Source organism: Podarcis raffonei, chromosome 3 (genome assembly GCF_027172205.1).
Source record: "Podarcis raffonei isolate rPodRaf1 chromosome 3, rPodRaf1.pri, whole genome shotgun sequence".
Classification (NCBI taxonomy): domain Eukaryota; kingdom Metazoa; phylum Chordata; class Lepidosauria; order Squamata; family Lacertidae; genus Podarcis; species Podarcis raffonei.
In genome coordinates, this window is record NC_070604.1 from 70,770,550 (window position 1) to 70,789,950 (window position 19,401).

Consider the following 19,401-nt stretch of genomic DNA (forward strand, 5'->3'; position numbering starts at 1 on the left):
CCTGCCACAATGTGATTATTTGGGATGCTTTAAAATGGTTAAAATATGTTTGCATTTAAGAAGATCCAAAAATAACTCTGTGAACAGAAAAACACTTTTCTAACTAGTGCAATCAAATATTCTAGAGCAAATTACTGCTTTCTTAGAATTTTACAGCAAAGAGATTTCACTTAGGGAAGTTTTTAAGGGTTGGTGTTTTATTATGTTTTTATATGTGCTGGAAACTGCCCAGAGTAGCTAGGGAAACCCAGCCAAATGGGTGGGGTATACAACAACAACAACAACAACAACAACAACAACAACAACAACAACAACAACAACATGCAGCAGCAATAGTCCTGTTGACAAATCTTAACCACTTACAGCAAAGTGGTTGAAGCAAATAAGATTACTTCAAAGTAAACACTCTACTGCATCATGGCAGTACTGCACCCTCATCTGGATCTGTCACATTGATCTGAACTGTAGGAACCCAACAATCCCCCCCCCCTTCTTCCAAGAGCTAAATAATGGAATCCCCAATTTCCCCTGCAGTATGCATATTCATTCTTCCTGCCATGCAGCAGCACAGTGATTTAAAACAAGGCTATTTAAAACAAACAAACTTCCACCAATACTGTACAGGCTGCAACGCTGCTGTAAATTCACACAGAGTGTAGCATCACTCGTGCATAGTATGGATAAAGATCTAGGGTAGTGTACAAGCAAAAAACTGAGCTAGAAATCACCAATTCTCTGGCTCAAACTTTTGATGGAGAAATCACTAGTAATTATTGTTGTTGTTGTTGTTGTTGTTGTTAATACCCCACCCATCTGCCTCAGAAGCCAGGTTTCCCCAGCCACTCAGGGCAGCTCCCAGCAGATTAAAAAGAGAATAAAACATCAAACATTAAAAACTTCCCTAAATAGGGCTGCCTTCAGATGTCTTCTAAAGGTCAGATAGTTGTTTATTTCCTTGACATCCAATGAGAAGGCATTCCACAGGGTGGGTGCCACCACCAAGAAGGCCCTCTGCCTGGTTCCCTGTAACCTCACATCTCACAATGAGGGAACCGCTTTAGGCAAGCCATTTTATTCTTTTAGAACTTGTCTGGCCTTTTCCTGAATCCAACTGTGTTGCTATATATGAATAAAATTTGGTTCAGTTTGCATTTCAATGCAACCCTACCTAATTCACTCTTCCCGAAACAATACATAAACCAAAATGCAGCCATTAGTCAAACTTTGCACTTCTCTGAATCTTGCAATGCAGTTCTCCAACAACAACAAAAATGGTTCAAAATGCATAGCAATAGGGGAAGGTGTGCATATGAATGCATAGGTTAGAGGCATCTTGTTTCAGGCCTTCTTTCAGTCTGGCCTAGAAAACCCCCGTTTTTCTGCAGCTCCCTTTAATAGCATTTGTGCACTCTGGAAGTAATGGCTCTCTCTTCATGTCCTAGAGCAGCTGCAGCAAGTATGATGCCCTCCAGGTGTTTCTGGACTCTAACTCCCATAGGCCCAGCCAGAATGAATGGTGAGGAATGATGGGAGTTGGAGTCCAGCAACTTCTGGAGGGCACAATGTTGGCTACCTCTGTACTAAAGAAAACACACAAAAAAGGACTAGGACAAGTTGTTGCATCTATAGTAGGAGTGTCCTTCCTTTTATGTTTGTTAAAATTTGTGGTCCACCTACTACCGAATGTTTTTAAACTGCCTTAATCATTGGTCTCTCCAGCTAAGTAACAACTCCTCTAGCACCAGCTCTCTGGGTCTCAGGATGGGTGTGTTCTGTTTTGTTCTGAAAACCCGAATGTAGCCACTGAAGCTGCAATCAGAAGTAGAAGTCTAGGACAGGAGGAGTGGCCCTTTTTAACTCCATGCCATTTTTTCTACTGGTAAAAAGTGGGGAAAGGACACACCCAGCAGTTTATTTTACTCCAGTGAAGTAAAATAAATAAACAAATATACTTGCATATTTTCATTTGTGGGAATGAAAACAATTTAGGGGGTGATTTTCACTGGAAAAACTGTGTGAGGGGGAAGAGTGAAGAAGTATCTCTACAGCTTCCCTGTAGCCATTGCCCTTCAAGTTCAGTGGCCACAATGTATAAAGAAAAGAAATATAAGACTGTCTAAAGTCCTCCCCCCAGCAGATGTTTCTCTGTCTTGCTGTCCAAGATCTATTACACTGCAGATGCCATGGACTGAACCTAGGAACCATGTGCTTCTTCCCATTATATTTTTGTGGCTTTATGTTAGGTAGATGTGGGAGCTTGAATTACTTATTTCTATGACCTTTCTTGATCTCTGGCTATATGTGGAACGCATCAGGGGGAATGTGAACAAATGGCCCACTTACATTTTAATGAATTGACCTCTATTTATTTTTTTAAAACCCACATGGTAATGATAATGGACCAAGAAAATGATTTGGGTTTTGCATGCATGGAAAATCAGTGTAAACAACATTCTTTTGGTGTGTATTTTCCTCTGTTTAATACACAGAAGCCCTTTTGTGCACTAAAGTTCATAGTTTCAGGAATTTAAAAGCCTCCAATATAAAGATGTTTTGTAATATTTTTATCTGGACATGACTATGACCAACAGTTGCCTTAAGTTTCAAGTGCTAAAAATGATATTTACCACTTATAATGTGAAGTGTGTTCTTTGTTAAGTCTCTAAAAAAATGTATTCCTGGTTAACAGGATACTTACAACTTTTAGGCTCCTATCCTATACACTTAGGAGTGTGTCAAACTCAGCTCAACTGAACTTACTTCAGAGTAGGTTCGAGATAAATATGATTCTCTGTACAAGATAATTACAGTAAGGCAGGCAACGTTGAAGTTTATCATTCCTGTTCTTTCATAACCAAGAACATTCAGAATGCAAAGTACAGATGATGCGCTACAAAAAAGGGAAGGTTTGCTTTTAAATGCACCAGTCCTAATTTAACAGCGAGGAGAACATTACAGAAGCAAAACAAAAACCTTACCCTTTCATCAAATAAATCATTAACTGCTAAAATAATGTGTTTGGCCAGATGGCAGTATCTCAATGGCATAAATTTGAAACAGTATTTTTAGAACCACAGTTTTCAAACTCCCATGGTGTTGAGTCATCTATCTTTATTAACTGAACTTCCTCCATATACCTACTTGGGACTCTTAAATAGATGCATCAAAGTGAAAACGGACCCAGGTTCCACTGGGGGACAAGCTCATGCCTCCACTGTATTTCTCAGAAATGCTGAGTTACAGCCTTTCCTCTAATAAAACAAGGATGTAGGATATAGCCTTCCTGGGTATGAGAAGACAAATGGTCTTGGTATACCACTTCTGACAGAGGCCAGTTCTGTTTCTTCCACAGAATTGTAAATTTTGCCCACCCCACCCCCGTCCCATCCCCTGAATTGTGCTCCAAAGACCTTAAAGCAGTGATGAGTAACATGTGGCCCTCTAGATGTTGCTTCCACCAGCTCCAGCCAGCCTGGCTAACAGTAAAAGATGAAAGGAACTGTAGTATGGGACATCTGAAGGAACACAAGTCCTCCATCCCTGTCTTGGAGCACATGAAAGAGCTACAAGACCTTGTTCATTCTTTTCCTTTGGCTCTTGGTCACCCACTGACTAAAAACAGAAATGAGCTATGCCAGGCAGAAGCATATTACATCTTTGTTTTCAGTGGAGGAGTTTTAGCTAGCACTAATCCAGCAGACGGGGACTAACAACTATTTTAGTGTATTTCACTTATTGTGATTGCCCTTTTTAACACCTTAGAACTTCACTGTATGAGACAGAAAAGCAGGCCTGTACTGTTATCCATCTGCTTATCTGGTAGCAACAGCCTTTTGTCAGTAAACAGTGGCAACCTCTGTATTCAAAACACATTGAAATAACTGCTTCAGACAAATTCTCATCCATATTTTGATCTTTATTTACATTTATTATACCTGTTACCATCATCCAAGTTAACAACTGTGATCAAACAGCACCTTTTACTCTTGCTGCACAAACGTATGGCTCACTGTGTTCCATACAACTGACTTTGAGTGACGACCTTCTTTCTCCCTGTTCCTTGGAATGGACATTTCCTCCATACACTCTACTTCTCTTATGCTTTTTAAAAATTCAGTCAAAGTTCCTTCACGTGCTGCTCATTTGGATTTCAGAATGTCCTCCCATTCAACAGGCAGTGCTGCGTTTTTGGGAATTGATGGAAATATTGATTGCATTTTGTTCCGAAATTCATCCATCTACAAGAGAAGAGTAGAGAAATACATTTAACATAACATAACCCACATCAAAGTTAGGGACACACTGCAACTTTGGCTTAATCAAATAATTGTTTTTTTCTTTGAAGAAAATGGGAAGCTCTAAAACACATAATATTCTCGGAGATATTTCACAACAGTATTATTTAAAACCTTTCTTCCTTAGAAGAAGAAAATCCTAAGCATGCATACTCTGCTCTTGAGATTCTCACACTGATAAATGTCAATGCAGATGGACTGCTACCGTAGTCCAGTCTTGGGGCTACCAGAGCATGAAGTACAGAAGCCAAGTCATCTCTGTTCAAGAAGAGTCAGTGGTAGCTGGAAATAGCCACTCCTAGCCACCAATGCTACCTTAGCCTCAGTGGTACTGTTGGAATCAGGAGAACACCCAAGCTATGGACCTCTTCCTTTTGGGTGAGCGTAGCCCTATCCAGAACAAGCCATCACACTTGACTTAACATCTTGGCACATATGATTTCTGATGGCAACTTTCTGAAACTAATTTTACCTAGCAGAACTTTTATTTTCTTCACACTGCCTGAAAGCGGGGGATGCAGATTATCCTTGGTGAAAATGCACAAATAGCAACCACTGCACTTCAGACTGTCAGTCTTTTCACCTAAAACAGATACCATCCACTCCTGTCATGGCAAATAATCCATAAAAGTCAGATGATCACAGTCTTTTTCTAATCATAGCTAATGATCCTGCATCAGCAGGAAAAAATAACAAAAAGAGCTCTGAAAGCACCTATCATTTCATGTTGCATTTTAAAATGTTTACCACAGACAAGTTGTCACATGAAAAAACAAGACTGCGCTACTGCAAAGTACTTGGGCATCTGTTCAAATTAATCTGAATTGGGAGAGGGGAGAGAAAGAGGCTTGTCTATAGACTATAAAGAACCCCACCATCCCCAAAGAAAATCCTCACTGTTTTGTGTACTCTTTCAGATCTCAGTAAGTTCATTACTCTTTAACTTAATTTTTATTTATTCAGTTAATTCAGTTTCCATTTATCTAGAGTTCAGAGAAGATAACAGGGTTGTTGTTGCTTTAAAACACAACAACCCCAAGATAAAACAAAATATTCATCAAAACTAAATTTTTTTCCTTGAATTTTTATTAAAACTTGAAAGAACAAAGAAACAGTATATAGAAATAAGCATTTTTAAACATAAAAATTGAAAGAAAATAAAGAAGAAAGAAAAGGAGAAAACCTTACATCTGCTGAACCCAAATGTAAGACCCTAAAGGGGAAGCTTTACTACTGTTCTTCTGGGAAATGTCAGGCCCAGACATTGAGTAACCTCTAGGACAGGGGTGGGGAACTCCAGAGGCTGCTGAACTTCAACTCCCATCAGCCCCTGCCAGCATGGCCAATGGACAGGGATGGGCTACCCCTGTATGGAAAACACAAAAACAGGCCTTGGGCAGCTTCCTGAAGTCCAACAATATTTGAAGGGCCACAGGTTCCCTCCCCCAACTCTAGCTGAGCAGTGTTCCCCAATTGCAGGGCAGCCACTGACAATGTGTGTCTATGTTCCTTTGCTGTTTCAGCTTGGCACATGGACTACTGTATTTTAATATTCTGTTGGAAACCCAGCCAGATGGGCGGGGTATAAATAATTAATTATTATTATGGACGATACGGTTAGGAAGACACAAAGAATACAAGGAAGACAAAGACCAAAGACGATTTTGAAAGTGCATGATACATTTTCATTCAATAAACTGGAATGGCCAATGCTGTCTCCTTGCCACTAGCTACCCATAGCTCAATCTGAGACAATCTGTTAACACGAAGAGTAGAAGATGCCTAGCTGATGCAGTCTACTCTAAACTATTATGCAAACCTGCTAAATCATGCTAAATCATTGCATATGCATGGAACGTTTCTGGTGGTGGTACATAGGGATTGTTTGTTATATCCATTTGGGGAAACTGAAAAATAAAGTTAAGGGGAGGAAAGAAGATGCCTTCAGCAGATCTTAAAATGCAGAGGACAAGGCAGTTTCTATGGTATTGGTTGGCCCAAGCTACCTGGGACTTTATAGATTAAAAAAACAACAACCCAGCACTTTGAATTGTGTCTGGAAAGTAATAGGAAAGCAGTGTGAATGCTGTTGCACTGGCATGACATGCCTTCATTTAATGTTTGTGACACTAAAGAACTGCTTACATTTTACTTCTGTAGTTCAAAGAACCTCACCTCCTTTCAGAGCCCTGACTGGCAGTGAAAACAGATTATGAGCCTTTCGTTTTCTGTACTGCATAAAGATGAGAGAGGGAGCTCTCCACTGAATTTGGGAGCCCTGGGTTTGATGAAAGCGTTATGGGGAGATACTGTCTTCTCCGCCCAAATGTCAGATGTGATCACTGTCACACCAGCTATCAGAATATGCAGAAATACTGAGTTAACCTTATGAAAACAGGCTTTCTTAATAGCCAAGGCATTGTTCCAAATATTCATCAAAACTCCAAAATAGACATAATGGGTCAGCCACGTGTATTTTATACAGTACACGTTTCTGCTTCCTTCACATCTGAAGCGTAGTTGGGTTCTTTTTTCTTTTAACATTAACAGCAGTGCTAGGGAAGTATCCCAATCCAACCTCACTACTCTCCACTGCTTTTAAGCTCTTTTTTTCTTCTTCTTTTTCTTTTTTTTTTGCTGCTTGGGCCACTAACTGATATTGGAGGTGGGCTGGGGGAAAAGCTGTTCTTAAAAACAGCAAACCTCAAGGATTATTAAACGAGGATTTGACAAATTAATTGGGGGAAAAGGTCTATCACTGGCTGCTGAGGTTAGGATTTTTATTATTTATTTTAGAGGATTTGTACCTCACTCGTCAGCCAAAAAGGCTCCAGGAGCAGCTAACATACAATCAACTAAAACAACACAGTCCCTGCTGCCAAGCTTACAATCTAAAAGACAGAACATAAAATATGGGGGAGGAATGGGGAGGTTAAGAGGAGGAAACTCAGATACCAGTTCCTTAAGTTGAAGGGCAGTTCTTACGATAACCAGCTGCAATAGTATGGTGGCTATATGGAGCTTCCAAGTTCAGGGGAAGTATGCCCCTGTTCCATCTAGTTTGGTCCAAAACTCATTTATCCTAGGAAGCTGCCTTATATGGAGCCAGACCGCTGGTCCATCTTAGTGGAAGCAGCTCTCCAAAGAGCAGGAACTCTCTCACAGCCCTACCAGAAGATGCTGGGGACTGAACCAAGAACCTTCTGCAGGCCAAACAGATGCTCTGCAGCTGAGACATGGCCCTTCCCCTATGAATCAAGTAGGCCTTTCCAAAGCGAATCAAGCTTTAAAAATGGTGCTTACACGCTCTTTTTATTCTCCATAGGAGTTGCATCTAACCTGGCTTTACAGTGGTACCTCGGGTTAAGTACTTAATTTGTTCCAGAGGTCCGTACTTAACCTGAAACTGTTCTTAACCTGAAGCACCACTTTAGCTAATGGGGCCTCCTGCCGCTGCCGTGCCGCTGGAGCACGATTTCTGTTCTCATCCTGAAGCAAAGTTCTTAACCTGAAGCACTATTTCTGGGTTAGCGAAGTCTGTAACCTGAAGCGTATGTAACCCGAGGTACCACTGTATAGTTACTTGGTGTATTCCTATGACATGCATTCTTTTTTATATTTTTGAGTTTGTTTCTCTAATTGTTTAGTTTAATACAAAGTTGAGCAGGACATAAACATTTTGAATACATAAATACATTAAATTAATAGTCTACATTTTAATTATACATGATGAAAGCTCACAAAGCCAGCTTATTCTTAGCATTTTTAAAGGTTAACATATGTGCAGAGCAAAGAGACTTAGACATTTTGTCACGAAAATTATAAATTATAAGGTCATAGAATTCCTCCCCACAGTATTTTTCTTGGTTCACATCCACCAGCTGTATACATATTACCAACAATTCATTTTTTTAGAGCACAAATATCCTTTATGACTCATCCTTGCTATGAAAAACAAAATCGTTTCTGCTTTCTGAAGTGATAGAAAATTGATTTATGGTGGACACCCTGAACAAAGAGCTTTTATTTCTCAGATGATATAGCTTGTTAATTGCCATGGATCACTTCAAATTCTGAACACTTCCCCCCTCTCTTTTTCTTTCCTTCCCTCTTTTTTTTCTCTTTTCTAAACAAAAACATTAGCTGGGAGTGGCAAATAGACAAAGTTATGTTGCCATGGCTGGAAAGTGTTGCAATTGCAGCTTTAATTAAATATAAAGATACACTGCTTATTACCTCTGGCTAAAAATAAATTGCCACAATTCAGCTATTACTGCTGGAAAACTATTACATATTTATGTCAAATCGCTTCTCTGCTGACATAATGTAGCCATTATCATTGTATGGGAACTGAAATTAAAGCTGGAAAAGAGGTTGTCATCATTAGATGCGTTCCTTTAGAATAACTGATTCGTGAGGATACTTGCAATTAGGCAAAAATTATTCGGGGGGGGGCAGGGAGGACAAGACTTCTGCTCCCATCTGCTGACTCAATACACAAGAACTCTTGTGAGACGGGAGCGCGCGCACACACGCACACACCCCTCTGTCTCCTGAATGTTCTCTTTGTGGAACTTAATGACTCTGTCTCCATTATTATCAGATGAATATTTCTGGAGAGCAAAGGGCTATACCAGACATAATTTAAATAGGGCAAATTGGTAGTGTGTCACAAGGAAGAGAGTCCAGCCTTTCTAAACAGAAGATACAATCTTGATCCTAGCAATACAGCATTTATTCAGAATGTTGACCTCATAAGTCTTTTTAACATCCAGATCTAGGGATGGGGAAGAAAGGCAGGAATACTTGTATTTTTCTTACTTTCTACGCCAGCAAAAACACCAGTGCTGGCATGGAGAGGCTAAAAGAGAATGAACTAAGAGAAATGATCCAAGAGACTTGGTACACTGCCACCTCATACGTTGTGCTGTGATGAATGCAACCTTGCAAGCAGGCGTCCATGCAGTGAATGCCACAGCCAATCCTTAACACAGTTCCTTAACACATGTACTTGGCTGCTACACGTGGCTGGAAACGTATGTTTGCTGTACACACATGCCACGGTTTTAACAAGTTTAGATGCACACAGAGCAACCTGGAGAAATTTCAGTTGAACTGTGCAGCTCCCTCTCCAATTTACTTCTAACATCCTTTAGAAACAGCAGAAGGAGACATTCAAATCAGCTAAAGAAAGCATTGAAAGGAAAACAATAAATCAATCATTGAAAATATAATAAAATACAATGTAATACACAAGGACTTAAAAAACCCAAACCAATAGAGCCAGATCATTATCATTATCTAAAGCAGGGTGGGGAACCTTCTGAAAGCTTTATCCTGGCAAAACTGCCCATATGAAGGTCAATGGAACTGAAAGGCACTGAGTAGACCAGCAGAATTAACTCTCCCAGTATATTTTCTCATGTGGATCATCAGCTGCAGTGACAAAGGCTGCTTCAGTCTTAAAACTGGGGTGGAAGCCATAATGAAAGAAATCAGTATGTTCTGATTTTGAGCAAGTTATACAAATTCCTGGGTGAAATTGGTTATTATAACATTGACAGGATAACAGAAGAACAGTGGGATCCAGATATGGTCTCTTCTAACAACAGATGAACTATTGCCATTTTAAAGCAGGTAAGCCTGGTAGCCTTAATCAACCAGGATGGGCCTAGGACTAGGTGAAGCAAGCAGGGGTGGTGGAGCTGTTTGGAGGGGGCTACTTGATACAGGACTGGACTGGATGAATCCCAAGCCGGAATTAAGATTGCTGGAAGAAATATCAACAACCTCAGATATGCAGATGACACAACCTTGATGGCAGAAAGTGAGGAGGAATTAAATAACCTTTTAATGAGGGTGAAAGAAGAGAGTGCAAAATATCGTCTGAAGCTCAACATCAAAAAAATGAAGATCATGGCCACTTGTCCCATCACCTCCTGGCAAATAGAAGGGGAAGAAATGGAGGCAGTGAGAGATTTCACTTTCTTGGGCTCCATGATCACTGCAGATGGTGACAGCAGTCACGAAATTAAAAGACGCCTGCTTCTTGGGAGAAAAGCAATGACAAACCTAGACAGCATCTTAAAAAACAGAGACATCACCTTGCCGACAAAGGTCTGTTTAGTTAAAGTCATGGTTTTCCCAGTAGCAATGTATGGAAGTGAGAGCTGGACCATAAAGAAGGCTGATCGCCGAAGAATTGATGCTTTTGAATTATGGTGCTGGAGGAGACTCTTGAGAGTCCCATGGACTGCAAGAAGATCAAACCTATCCATTCTTAAGGAAATCAGCCCTGAGTGCTCACTGGGAGGACAGATTGTGAAGCTGAGGCTCCAATACTTTGGCCACCTCATGAGAAGAGAAGACTCCCTGGAAAAGACCCTGATGTTGGGAAAGACTGAGGGCACAAGGAGAAGGGGACGACAGAGGACGAGATGGTTGGACAGTGTTCTCGAAGCTACCAGCATGAGTTTGACCAAACTGCGGGAGGCAGTGGAAGACAGGAGTGCCTGGCGTGCTCTGGTCCATGAGGTCATGAAGAGTCAGACAAGACTAAACAACAACTTGATACAGGAAATACCATTCCCCACTGCTTTGCTACTCTAAAATTCCCTCCTCCCAAAGCAGGTTTTCTTTTAAAAAATTACACACAATATAAATTAATTTGTAGTCAGTTCCTTAATCTGTTTAGAAGAGGGGTGTTAGAAGTGCAAGCGCATTCCCATTAACTTAATTCTTTTAAAAGGGAAGTCAGCAAGGAAAAATAATCTATCAAGGGTTAACAATACAAACAGAAAAAGAACAGCTAAGATTGTGGTGAGAAATGGCCTTTTAAGAATTTTTAAACTTGGCCCATTTCCTCTCCTGCCACCAGATGTAGCTGTGCAGCAACAAAGGACTTTCCAGGAAGTCTTCTCCAATTGCATCTTTAGAGGGCACTCTCCTGGGATGCGTTCCTACATCATTATTTTTAATCCTCATTAATCTCTGTTTTACTGTGTCACCTTCTAAAGATTTCCCTTGCTAAAATCAGGATTGCATGTATTAAAGGGTACTTAATGGCAACACAATATTGCTTGGTGTTATTACTATGACCCTGCAGACCCAAAGTTGTGCAAGACAACTATAGTCCCTGTTTTAGTTAATGTTCTAGAATTAATTTATCCTCCTTTGCCTCTTCAGTTCAGGCACTGCAAGCTGCTATTGCTACAGCAGTGCATAGATAACTTGGGAGTTATACCCAGACAACGTGACTTACAAATGTTCAATGTGTTGTTTCACATAACCCTTCCCTCAAGAGACTTGACTCAAGTTCCCAATAAGACTCCTTGCAAGATGTACTTACAGATGAATATGTCATCAGATTCATCTGGAGATAAGTTTATTCAGTCTCTCTGCTGATGATATTTTTGTGGATCATTTTTCAGCCAAGTATTTCATTTACTGTACAGAATTATATGACACTTAAAACAAAAATGCCAAAGTAGTTATCAAAAATACCTAAACTAATAGTTCCTAAGCTTCTCAAAAACAGAGCGGCTTCTGGGATTTCTTCTGTCTGTTACCACACTTACTGTCCCAACAGATGGCCAAAACTGAAAGCTGACTACTGAAGTCTGGCTTCTTTGGGATCCATGAACCATGGTTCACAAAATACAGGAAACTATGGATTGACTGTGGCTTCTTGGTTTGCTTCCTCACTTGTGTCAAGGGAAGAATGAAGTACTGGTATGCAAAGCATACACATATCCTTATTAACTCATGGTTTGATCATGAGAACATGGCTGCAGTAACACTAAGGATGTAACACTATCAATCAGTGCTTAGGCCAGAGCAGCTAGTGCACCTGCCTGTTCGACAAAATGTATGCATTTATTTATTTACTTACTTAAATCCTACTTTATAGCTTTGAAAGCAGCTTATGAAAGATTATCAATCTTGAATCCACTTTTGACTTGCGTGCAGAAATATGACATGCATATGGAACAAGGATTATTCCAGCATTTCCTGCTCTTGTCCTTTCCTAGCAGCACACTAGGCATGGGAATGGGGCTGAGCAGCTGGAACGGCTATTTGGTTCCGAGTACAAATCTCACCTCTTTCCTCTTTTCCATTGATCCCATAGAGTTCACTATACAAAACACAAATGGTGGTGTCTTTGACACAGCCAATTTCTGTTAAATAAATCAGAATGTAAGTGTCTGACTCTAGCAAATCTCTTCAAGCATATCTTTTTCTCTTACTTTTCATATCTGGTTTTTTAAAAATCGTAGTAATGTCTTTTTTCACCATGGTAACTGAATAAAAAAGTATTAAATTTTCAGTAAGAACTCAAAGTAACTTCTGATGGTAAGGCCACCTGCTAATTATCTGTTAAAAGCTTTTGGTGAATCTTCTGTTTGTAACAAGATAGGGCAACAAGACACAGTGGCTGTGTTCAGACGATCATACCTTGGTTTAATAAGCAGAGTTGTGAATGAGATTTGCACCCACAACACACAGCAATTTCACTTCTTCATGTGAGCCACTTGATGAGTTATATTTAACTGAAGACTTCCGCAATTGCTGTCTCATGCAAAGGGAGGAGCTGAGAGAATTATTCATATTTTCTTTATGTGGCCAGTGACTATCTGGATCGCAGAAGAATTCAGTATGAAAAGGAGTAGGAGAGGCCTGATTCCTTGAAAAACTCCCTAACCTCCTCCTTGCTTCTACCAGGACATCCATCAAGTTTTATTCGTAAAATGAAAATGAAAACTCTACTTCCAGTTCATGAACCTCAATTGTAGGACAAGCCTGTCTAACCTATCTATCGCGGGCTGCCCCTGGCCAATCCTTGCCGATCACGTAATCTATATAGATCGACACAAACCAAGAAAACTCTGTTATCTCCCCCTAAAAAAAGCTCAACAACTCTGGTCAATCCAATGGGTAGATCACTGCCAGTTTATTTATACAGCCATACCTCGGGTTAAATGTGCTTCAGGTTGAGCGTTTTCAAGTTATGCTCCACAGCAACCTGAAAGTAACGGAGCACGTTACTTCTGGGTTTCGCCCCTTGTGCATACGCAGACGCTCAAAATGATGTCACGTGCACGCACGGAAGCGGCAAAACACGACCCGCGCACCCGCAGATGTGTCTTACGTTCTATTCAGGATGCGAACAGGGCTCCGGAACAGATCCCATTCGCATCCAGAGGTACTACTGTAGTGGGAGTAGATTGCAGTCTCTTGGAAGTAGGAGATTCAAGGTTGATTAATAAGAACACCTGTATGTCTTCTAATTGTTTTTCTTTTTTGTCATCATGGATGGAAAACTGTGATGCTGACAGGCCAGCATCAGTATCAGGCCAGCTCCTGATTTAGTACCCAATAGCTTATATATTGTGCCCAGGGGAGGTGAGGAGGAGAGATATTAAGAAAGACAAAATCATCACTCATGGGGGAGAGCCCAAGCATTTTGTGTCAATTGTATTTTCAGGTCCTATCCAGCATTATGAAACATAAAATACAGTAATATTTATAAAACAAAGTCTCAAGAGTATGCAGCTCTTACGTTGCATGTTCACCCCTTGCTCTCCTTGTCTCTTTTATTTTCCCTTTTCTCCATTTATTAGCTTTGCCTTTCTGTTCCCTCCATTTTGTTCTGTCTGATCTTTAACAAAAAGTAGATTGTAAGATTCTAGGAACAAGAGACTGGCTTTTTCTTTTCTTTTTTAAAAAAGTATGTTATTATAAAGCACCAGGCTCACACATGATGCAATATAAACAAGCATAAGAAAGTGTATAAGCTTTTGGGAATTTCAAAAGCATAACGATTCATAAAGTAATGCTACTTACACTGTGAACTCCCAAAGCCTTCCAGATGGCAAAACTGATCAGTCCAACTCCACACCAGGCATAAAGTGAACCCCATCCTAAGGCACGTAAGGCAATGGACGAACCACTCTCTGGTAAAGCAGCTGTGGCAACTACACCCTAGAAAAAAGGTTTTTTGTTTTAATGAACAGAAATATATCATAGTGAGCCAACAAAGAGCCATTTTCACTAAGGTAGGGCAAGTCGCCTTCTGAGAAAGTTTTCTTATCACATATGACTTGTGTATATCACTCCTAGTTTTCCCAACATTCAATATGGGACAGCTGCATATTCCTGCATTGCAGGGGGTTGGACTAGATGATCCTCAGGGTCCCTTCCAACTCTATGTTCCTATGATCTAAGTGATTAACAAAAGAATGGTTATTGGAGAGAAGCTTAAAACACTAAATTTGGTCTTGCTTTATCCAGGGATACTTATGTTCAAAAATGTCTGAATGTTTGCATACAGATTAAGGTAGGGAAGAAGAAGAAGAAGAAGAAGAAGAAGAAGAAGAAGAAGAAGAAGAAGAAGAAGAAGAAGAGGAAGAAGAAGAAGAAGAAGAAGAAGAAGAAGAAGAAGAAGAAGAAGAAGAACAACAACAACAACAACAACAACAACAACAACAACAACAACAACAACAACAACAACAATTTTTTATTTAAACCCCCCCCCCCCGGCCAGAACTGGGCTCAGGGCGGCTAACACCAATAAAATTACAATAAAACATAATAGGAAAGGGGGGAGAGGGGGAAAAGTTAATTTAAATACGGGTTAAAATACAATTTAAAATGCAGCCTCATTTTAGTAGTAGCCCATAAATCAGAACCATAAGGGGAGGGAAACATAAGGGTCAGACTGAGTCCAAACCAAAGGCCAGGCAGAACAACTCTGTCTTGCAGGCCTTGCGGAAAGATGTCAAGTCCCACAGGGCCCTGGTCTCTTGTGACAAAGCGTTCCACCAAATCGGGGCCAGTACTGAAAAGGCCCTGGCCCTAGTTGGGACCAATCTAACCACCTTGCGGCTCAGGACCTCCAGAGTGTTGTTATTTGTGGACCTTAAGGTCCTCCATGGGGCAGACCAGGAGAGGTGGTTTAAACCGTCAGTTTCCCTTTAAGGAACTCTGGCAAATTGCAGTTCCATTAAGAGTGAAAGGGATTTCTAAAAGATAATTCAGATGATCTTCATAAGGCTACAATACCCAGAATTTTTTGGCTAGTAGTCACAACAGAGCACTTGAACCAGTACAAAACTACTCTACATTTGTATTTGTAACAAAACATAGGGGCCACCATTCACAAATGTATAATCCATGAATGTTTTCGTACTTTCAATTTCTATTTTCAGTAGCTAATCTTCACTGGAACTTTGTGTGACTTTTTAAACAGTCCCAACTTCAAAAAGATAGTCCAGAGGTTCAGCCAAGGAGTGTGACTGAGGTAATACAAACCACCTCACTGGATTGCTGTGCAAGTACTGTATTATGCCCACATTACATTAAACTCCTGCAGGATCTTATTATTTATGAAACATCTCATGAGTCTTTGTATCAGTTGTTAAAAGATATCTACGGCTGGTTTTTGTGTGAAATTTGCTATGTAAAAGAATCCAAACAGAATGTATAAAATAAAGATTCTTTCTACTTTGTATTATGAAAGGATTCAACAGTTTTGAAATGAAAATACATTCAGGGTATTTTTGTAAATGTTGAGCAGAAAAGCCTTGAAAGAGCACTAATGGAAGACTATGAATCTGGGTTTATTGGTTCAAGAGCATTTGCACATGAGGTAAATCCCTCAAGGGTATAAAATATTCGGCTACACTGTGTTGTTTACAGACAATTTTTGTCATATGATGTGTGCAAAAGCTATTTATACCTTCAAGACAAGTGATGAACTAATTGCTAGAAACTTTACTAAAGAAGAAAAGATCTCATTGATAAAAAGGGGAAATGCTACTATTTTAAGAGAAGGGATGTTGGTCACATGTTTATTAACTGCTGTTTTTACATTATAGAGTTTCTTTTATTAATTTAGGGCGCTTCTCTGTATTTGAATAACAACAAAATCCTAACAGAATATGTGCTGTGGAAAACAGAACTCCAAGCATCTTGGAAACATTTCACATTTTCAGGGCTTTGTTTTGGACAGAAGTGACAGACCATGGGAAGGAGTAAGTTGGAGAAGAAACAGCTAACTTTATTAACTATATTGATGCTGTTAATCTAAACTACCAATTCTGCAATAACTTTAAGAGAAGTGCTGTTTAGAAATCTGCTCAACTACTGCCTAGGGCATAATGATCCTGTAGTTATAGGGTAATGTTTAACATTAGTCATACTCAGAATGGACCAACTGAAATCAATGGACTTGTAAACATGCATCATATTGGGCTATAAATGCTCAGAACATTGTACAATCAAGTTACTCAGCAAAGCAGGTTTCAAGGAGATGAAAAATAAATGTCCGCAGTGTTTGATTGGTTGAGTCATACTAAGTTGAGACTGATGGCATGGCAGAGTTAGGACTTCTATGCTGCAAGCCAGAGAACCAGTTTTAACATTGATTATAAAGGGGGAGACATGAACAGAGATAGCACTTAAATGCCTTTGCTGACTGGAAAACAGCAGTTATTGCAATGTGCAGTAGACAGAGAGCATCTGGAGTCAGTACTGTGCAGCCTCTGCTGCTGTTTTAAATTAAAAACTAAAATTTAAATTTAAAAAACCACATTGGCTTTAACCTACCACAGGCCTAACTGTATTCTGCAATTATGGCCATGCTATCTTCTTTAAACAATGACTCTATTTTCCAAATGATTGGTCCGTAAGAGGAACCTGGCAATAACACCATTACAAGGCTACATTTTTATCACAATTGCAAAGAAATTTAAAATAATCAAACCTTATTGAACCAGTTTGGGTTTTTCTTTTTAGCCATGGCAAGTGTTGTACCAAAACCTGCTAGAATTCCTGCAGTAGCAACTGTAGTAAGAAAGATTCCACCTGCCAACAAAATGAAAACAAGAGTAAAACAACCAGACCCAGGTCACCTTTGCCTAGGTAAAGGCAAATAAATGAAATACTTAAAAAACCATTTGAACTTAAGGACTATCAGTGCTTCCCAAAGGAAGGGAACAGCCAACAAGCTGCCTGGTAAACTACCAAAATAAGAGGGGTATTGCTGCTCAAGATCACAGTGACATCTTAAATTTCTGAATAATTCTGGAAGTAGTATTAGGTGACTGTCCAAAGTTTGCCCATGGTACAAATTATAAGGACAGAGATATACAGTTGGGAAGAGCCTGGTCCTCTACATCTCACAGTTGTCAAGACAACCTGGCACATTCAAGTGCCTCTGGTGCAGATGCTCCACACCACCAGCTCCCTTCTCTGGGAGGAGGACATAATGCAGCATTTTACAGCACTAATTACTTCAAGCTGTCACTTGAACATGTGTTGGTATTTGAAATGGATATGCCACATACAGCAGATGAGTCTCCAGCTCTGGCCTTCTTAAGGCTAAGAGATCCACTCTTCCAAATCCTATAGGGTCCATCACAATAGCTCTAATTTACAGAACCAGATGTTTTGAGTACATCCAATTCCCCACAGTGGACCCAGGTAGTTTATGCTGATATCTCACTAGTTCATACAGCAGGTAGGACCATTCCAGGTCCAGCACAGTTAGCAGGGCAGACATCCCGCTTTGAACACTGAGTTGTGAGGGAATACATAACAAAAGCTTGCACACTATTTTTGGTTGGTCCTAACAAAGGTATTGTTCAACTGTGCAGTTTGCAGGCTTTTCTAGGGACACTTCCTGTGCCACCTGTCTATGCAAGAAGCTGCCGTGTGTGTATGTCCATAGACCAAAATTCCTTCACGGAAATCACTTCCAGAAAGAAAATAATGGGCAACTTTGGTGCAGATTAATATATGCAGCCCTTGCACATAAACACACTGTGTAGTATGTATACTTGGGGTACAGGCACTAGACAATCCCATGTGTACACTTAGCACACATATGCACTATTTTGATAAATTACACACAGACGCCTCGCTGTTACTTAACAAGGAAGTGTAATCAGTATAGTAATTATTTTAGTTCAAGTATTTATATACTGCTTTTCATCCTAAAAGTCGACGGTTCGCATCTCTTAAATTTTAGTAGCTCACTGTTACAACTGTGGCAACTTAAATGCTCTGGCCCCCCAAGTTTCATCCAGGAACGTGAACTTTTATACCTCCAAAACAAAAAAATTTTTTTCTTTCCAGTAGCACCTTAAAGACCAACTAAGTTAGTTCTTGGTATGAGCTTTCGTGTGCATGCACACTTCTTCAGATACAGATACACTTCTTCAGATATTTTATACCTCCAAAATACCTCATGCAATTCGTGTTTGGGCAGCACAAGCCTGCCTACTACTATTCTCTCTGAACCAGACCCTCTCGGATTTTAAACTGGATGCGGTTCTGCCTGGGTTTTAATTTATAGGTTTACTTCCAGGAATATGGGGAAGTGAGCATGCACAAAGTGCCTTTACCTCACCACTAACTAAGCAGCCACAACCGGTACCAGGCCACAAGCACAGACACACACACGGGCTTCAAGCGCCGGAGAGAGAGCGCGCGTGGCCCGGGCTCCGGACCCAGCTCCCTCCCGCCCGCCTGTTCCGAAACCGAGCGCGCAGGGCGGGCGGCGGGACCGTGGACCTTTTATTAAGAAGAGGCGGCGCTGCGACTCCTCCGTCTGTGCCGCGGCGGGCTGAGGCGGCCCCGCCAGGCCTACGGTGCTCCCCTGGGCCGCATCCCGGCCGGCCTCCTCGGGGCCAGCCTGCCCCATCCTTCCACTCGAGCCCGGCTGAGGGACCCTCTCCCGCTTCGCCGCCACCCGGATGGAGATGCAGCTGGAGGCGGACTCGCTCCTTGTGCTGCCGGGATCGGTGGCGGAAGCTAAAGCAAGGCCGGCCCACCAGCCGGGAGGGTGTCTACTCGCCGGGCGTCTTTTCGGGGACCGGGGCTTACTAGCTCGCTCAGCCCCGGAACCAGTTTCCAGCTGCAGGTTTGCTCGGGAATAAACGCCGTTGGATTCAGCGAGCTTTGCCTCCGAGCAAGCGCGCTGCACGGAAGCAGCTCTACCTCCATCTGGAGGAAGTTTCGTTGCACGCTGCGGAAGTTACTCCCGAGTAAGCGCGCATTGGCTCTGCCTCGGGTCTGAACTTGCCTCGCTCAAAGCTACGGCCTG

General features: G+C 41.0%; 1 protein-coding gene and 1 long non-coding RNA gene across 2 annotated transcripts; both read right to left on the reverse strand.

Moving 5' to 3' along the window:
- Nucleotides 1-3,895: 3,895 nt before the first annotated feature.
- TMEM242 (transmembrane protein 242) lies at nucleotides 3,896-19,163 on the reverse strand. The gene is made up of 4 exons (XM_053382252.1): nucleotides 18,870-19,163; nucleotides 17,059-17,159; nucleotides 14,139-14,276; nucleotides 3,896-4,238 (listed from the first exon to the last, which is right to left on the reverse strand). The coding sequence occupies exons 1-4, from the start codon at nucleotides 18,997-18,999 to the stop codon at nucleotides 4,140-4,142; spliced, it is 468 nt and encodes a 155-aa protein (XP_053238227.1). The 5' UTR covers nucleotides 19,000-19,163; the 3' UTR covers nucleotides 3,896-4,139.
- On the reverse strand, nucleotides 17,166-18,748 carry LOC128410689 (uncharacterized). The gene is made up of 3 exons (XR_008329579.1): nucleotides 18,530-18,748; nucleotides 18,205-18,400; nucleotides 17,166-18,147 (listed from the first exon to the last, which is right to left on the reverse strand). It is a non-coding gene; the product is annotated as an uncharacterized LOC128410689 (long non-coding RNA).
- Nucleotides 19,164-19,401: the final 238 nt, after the last annotated feature.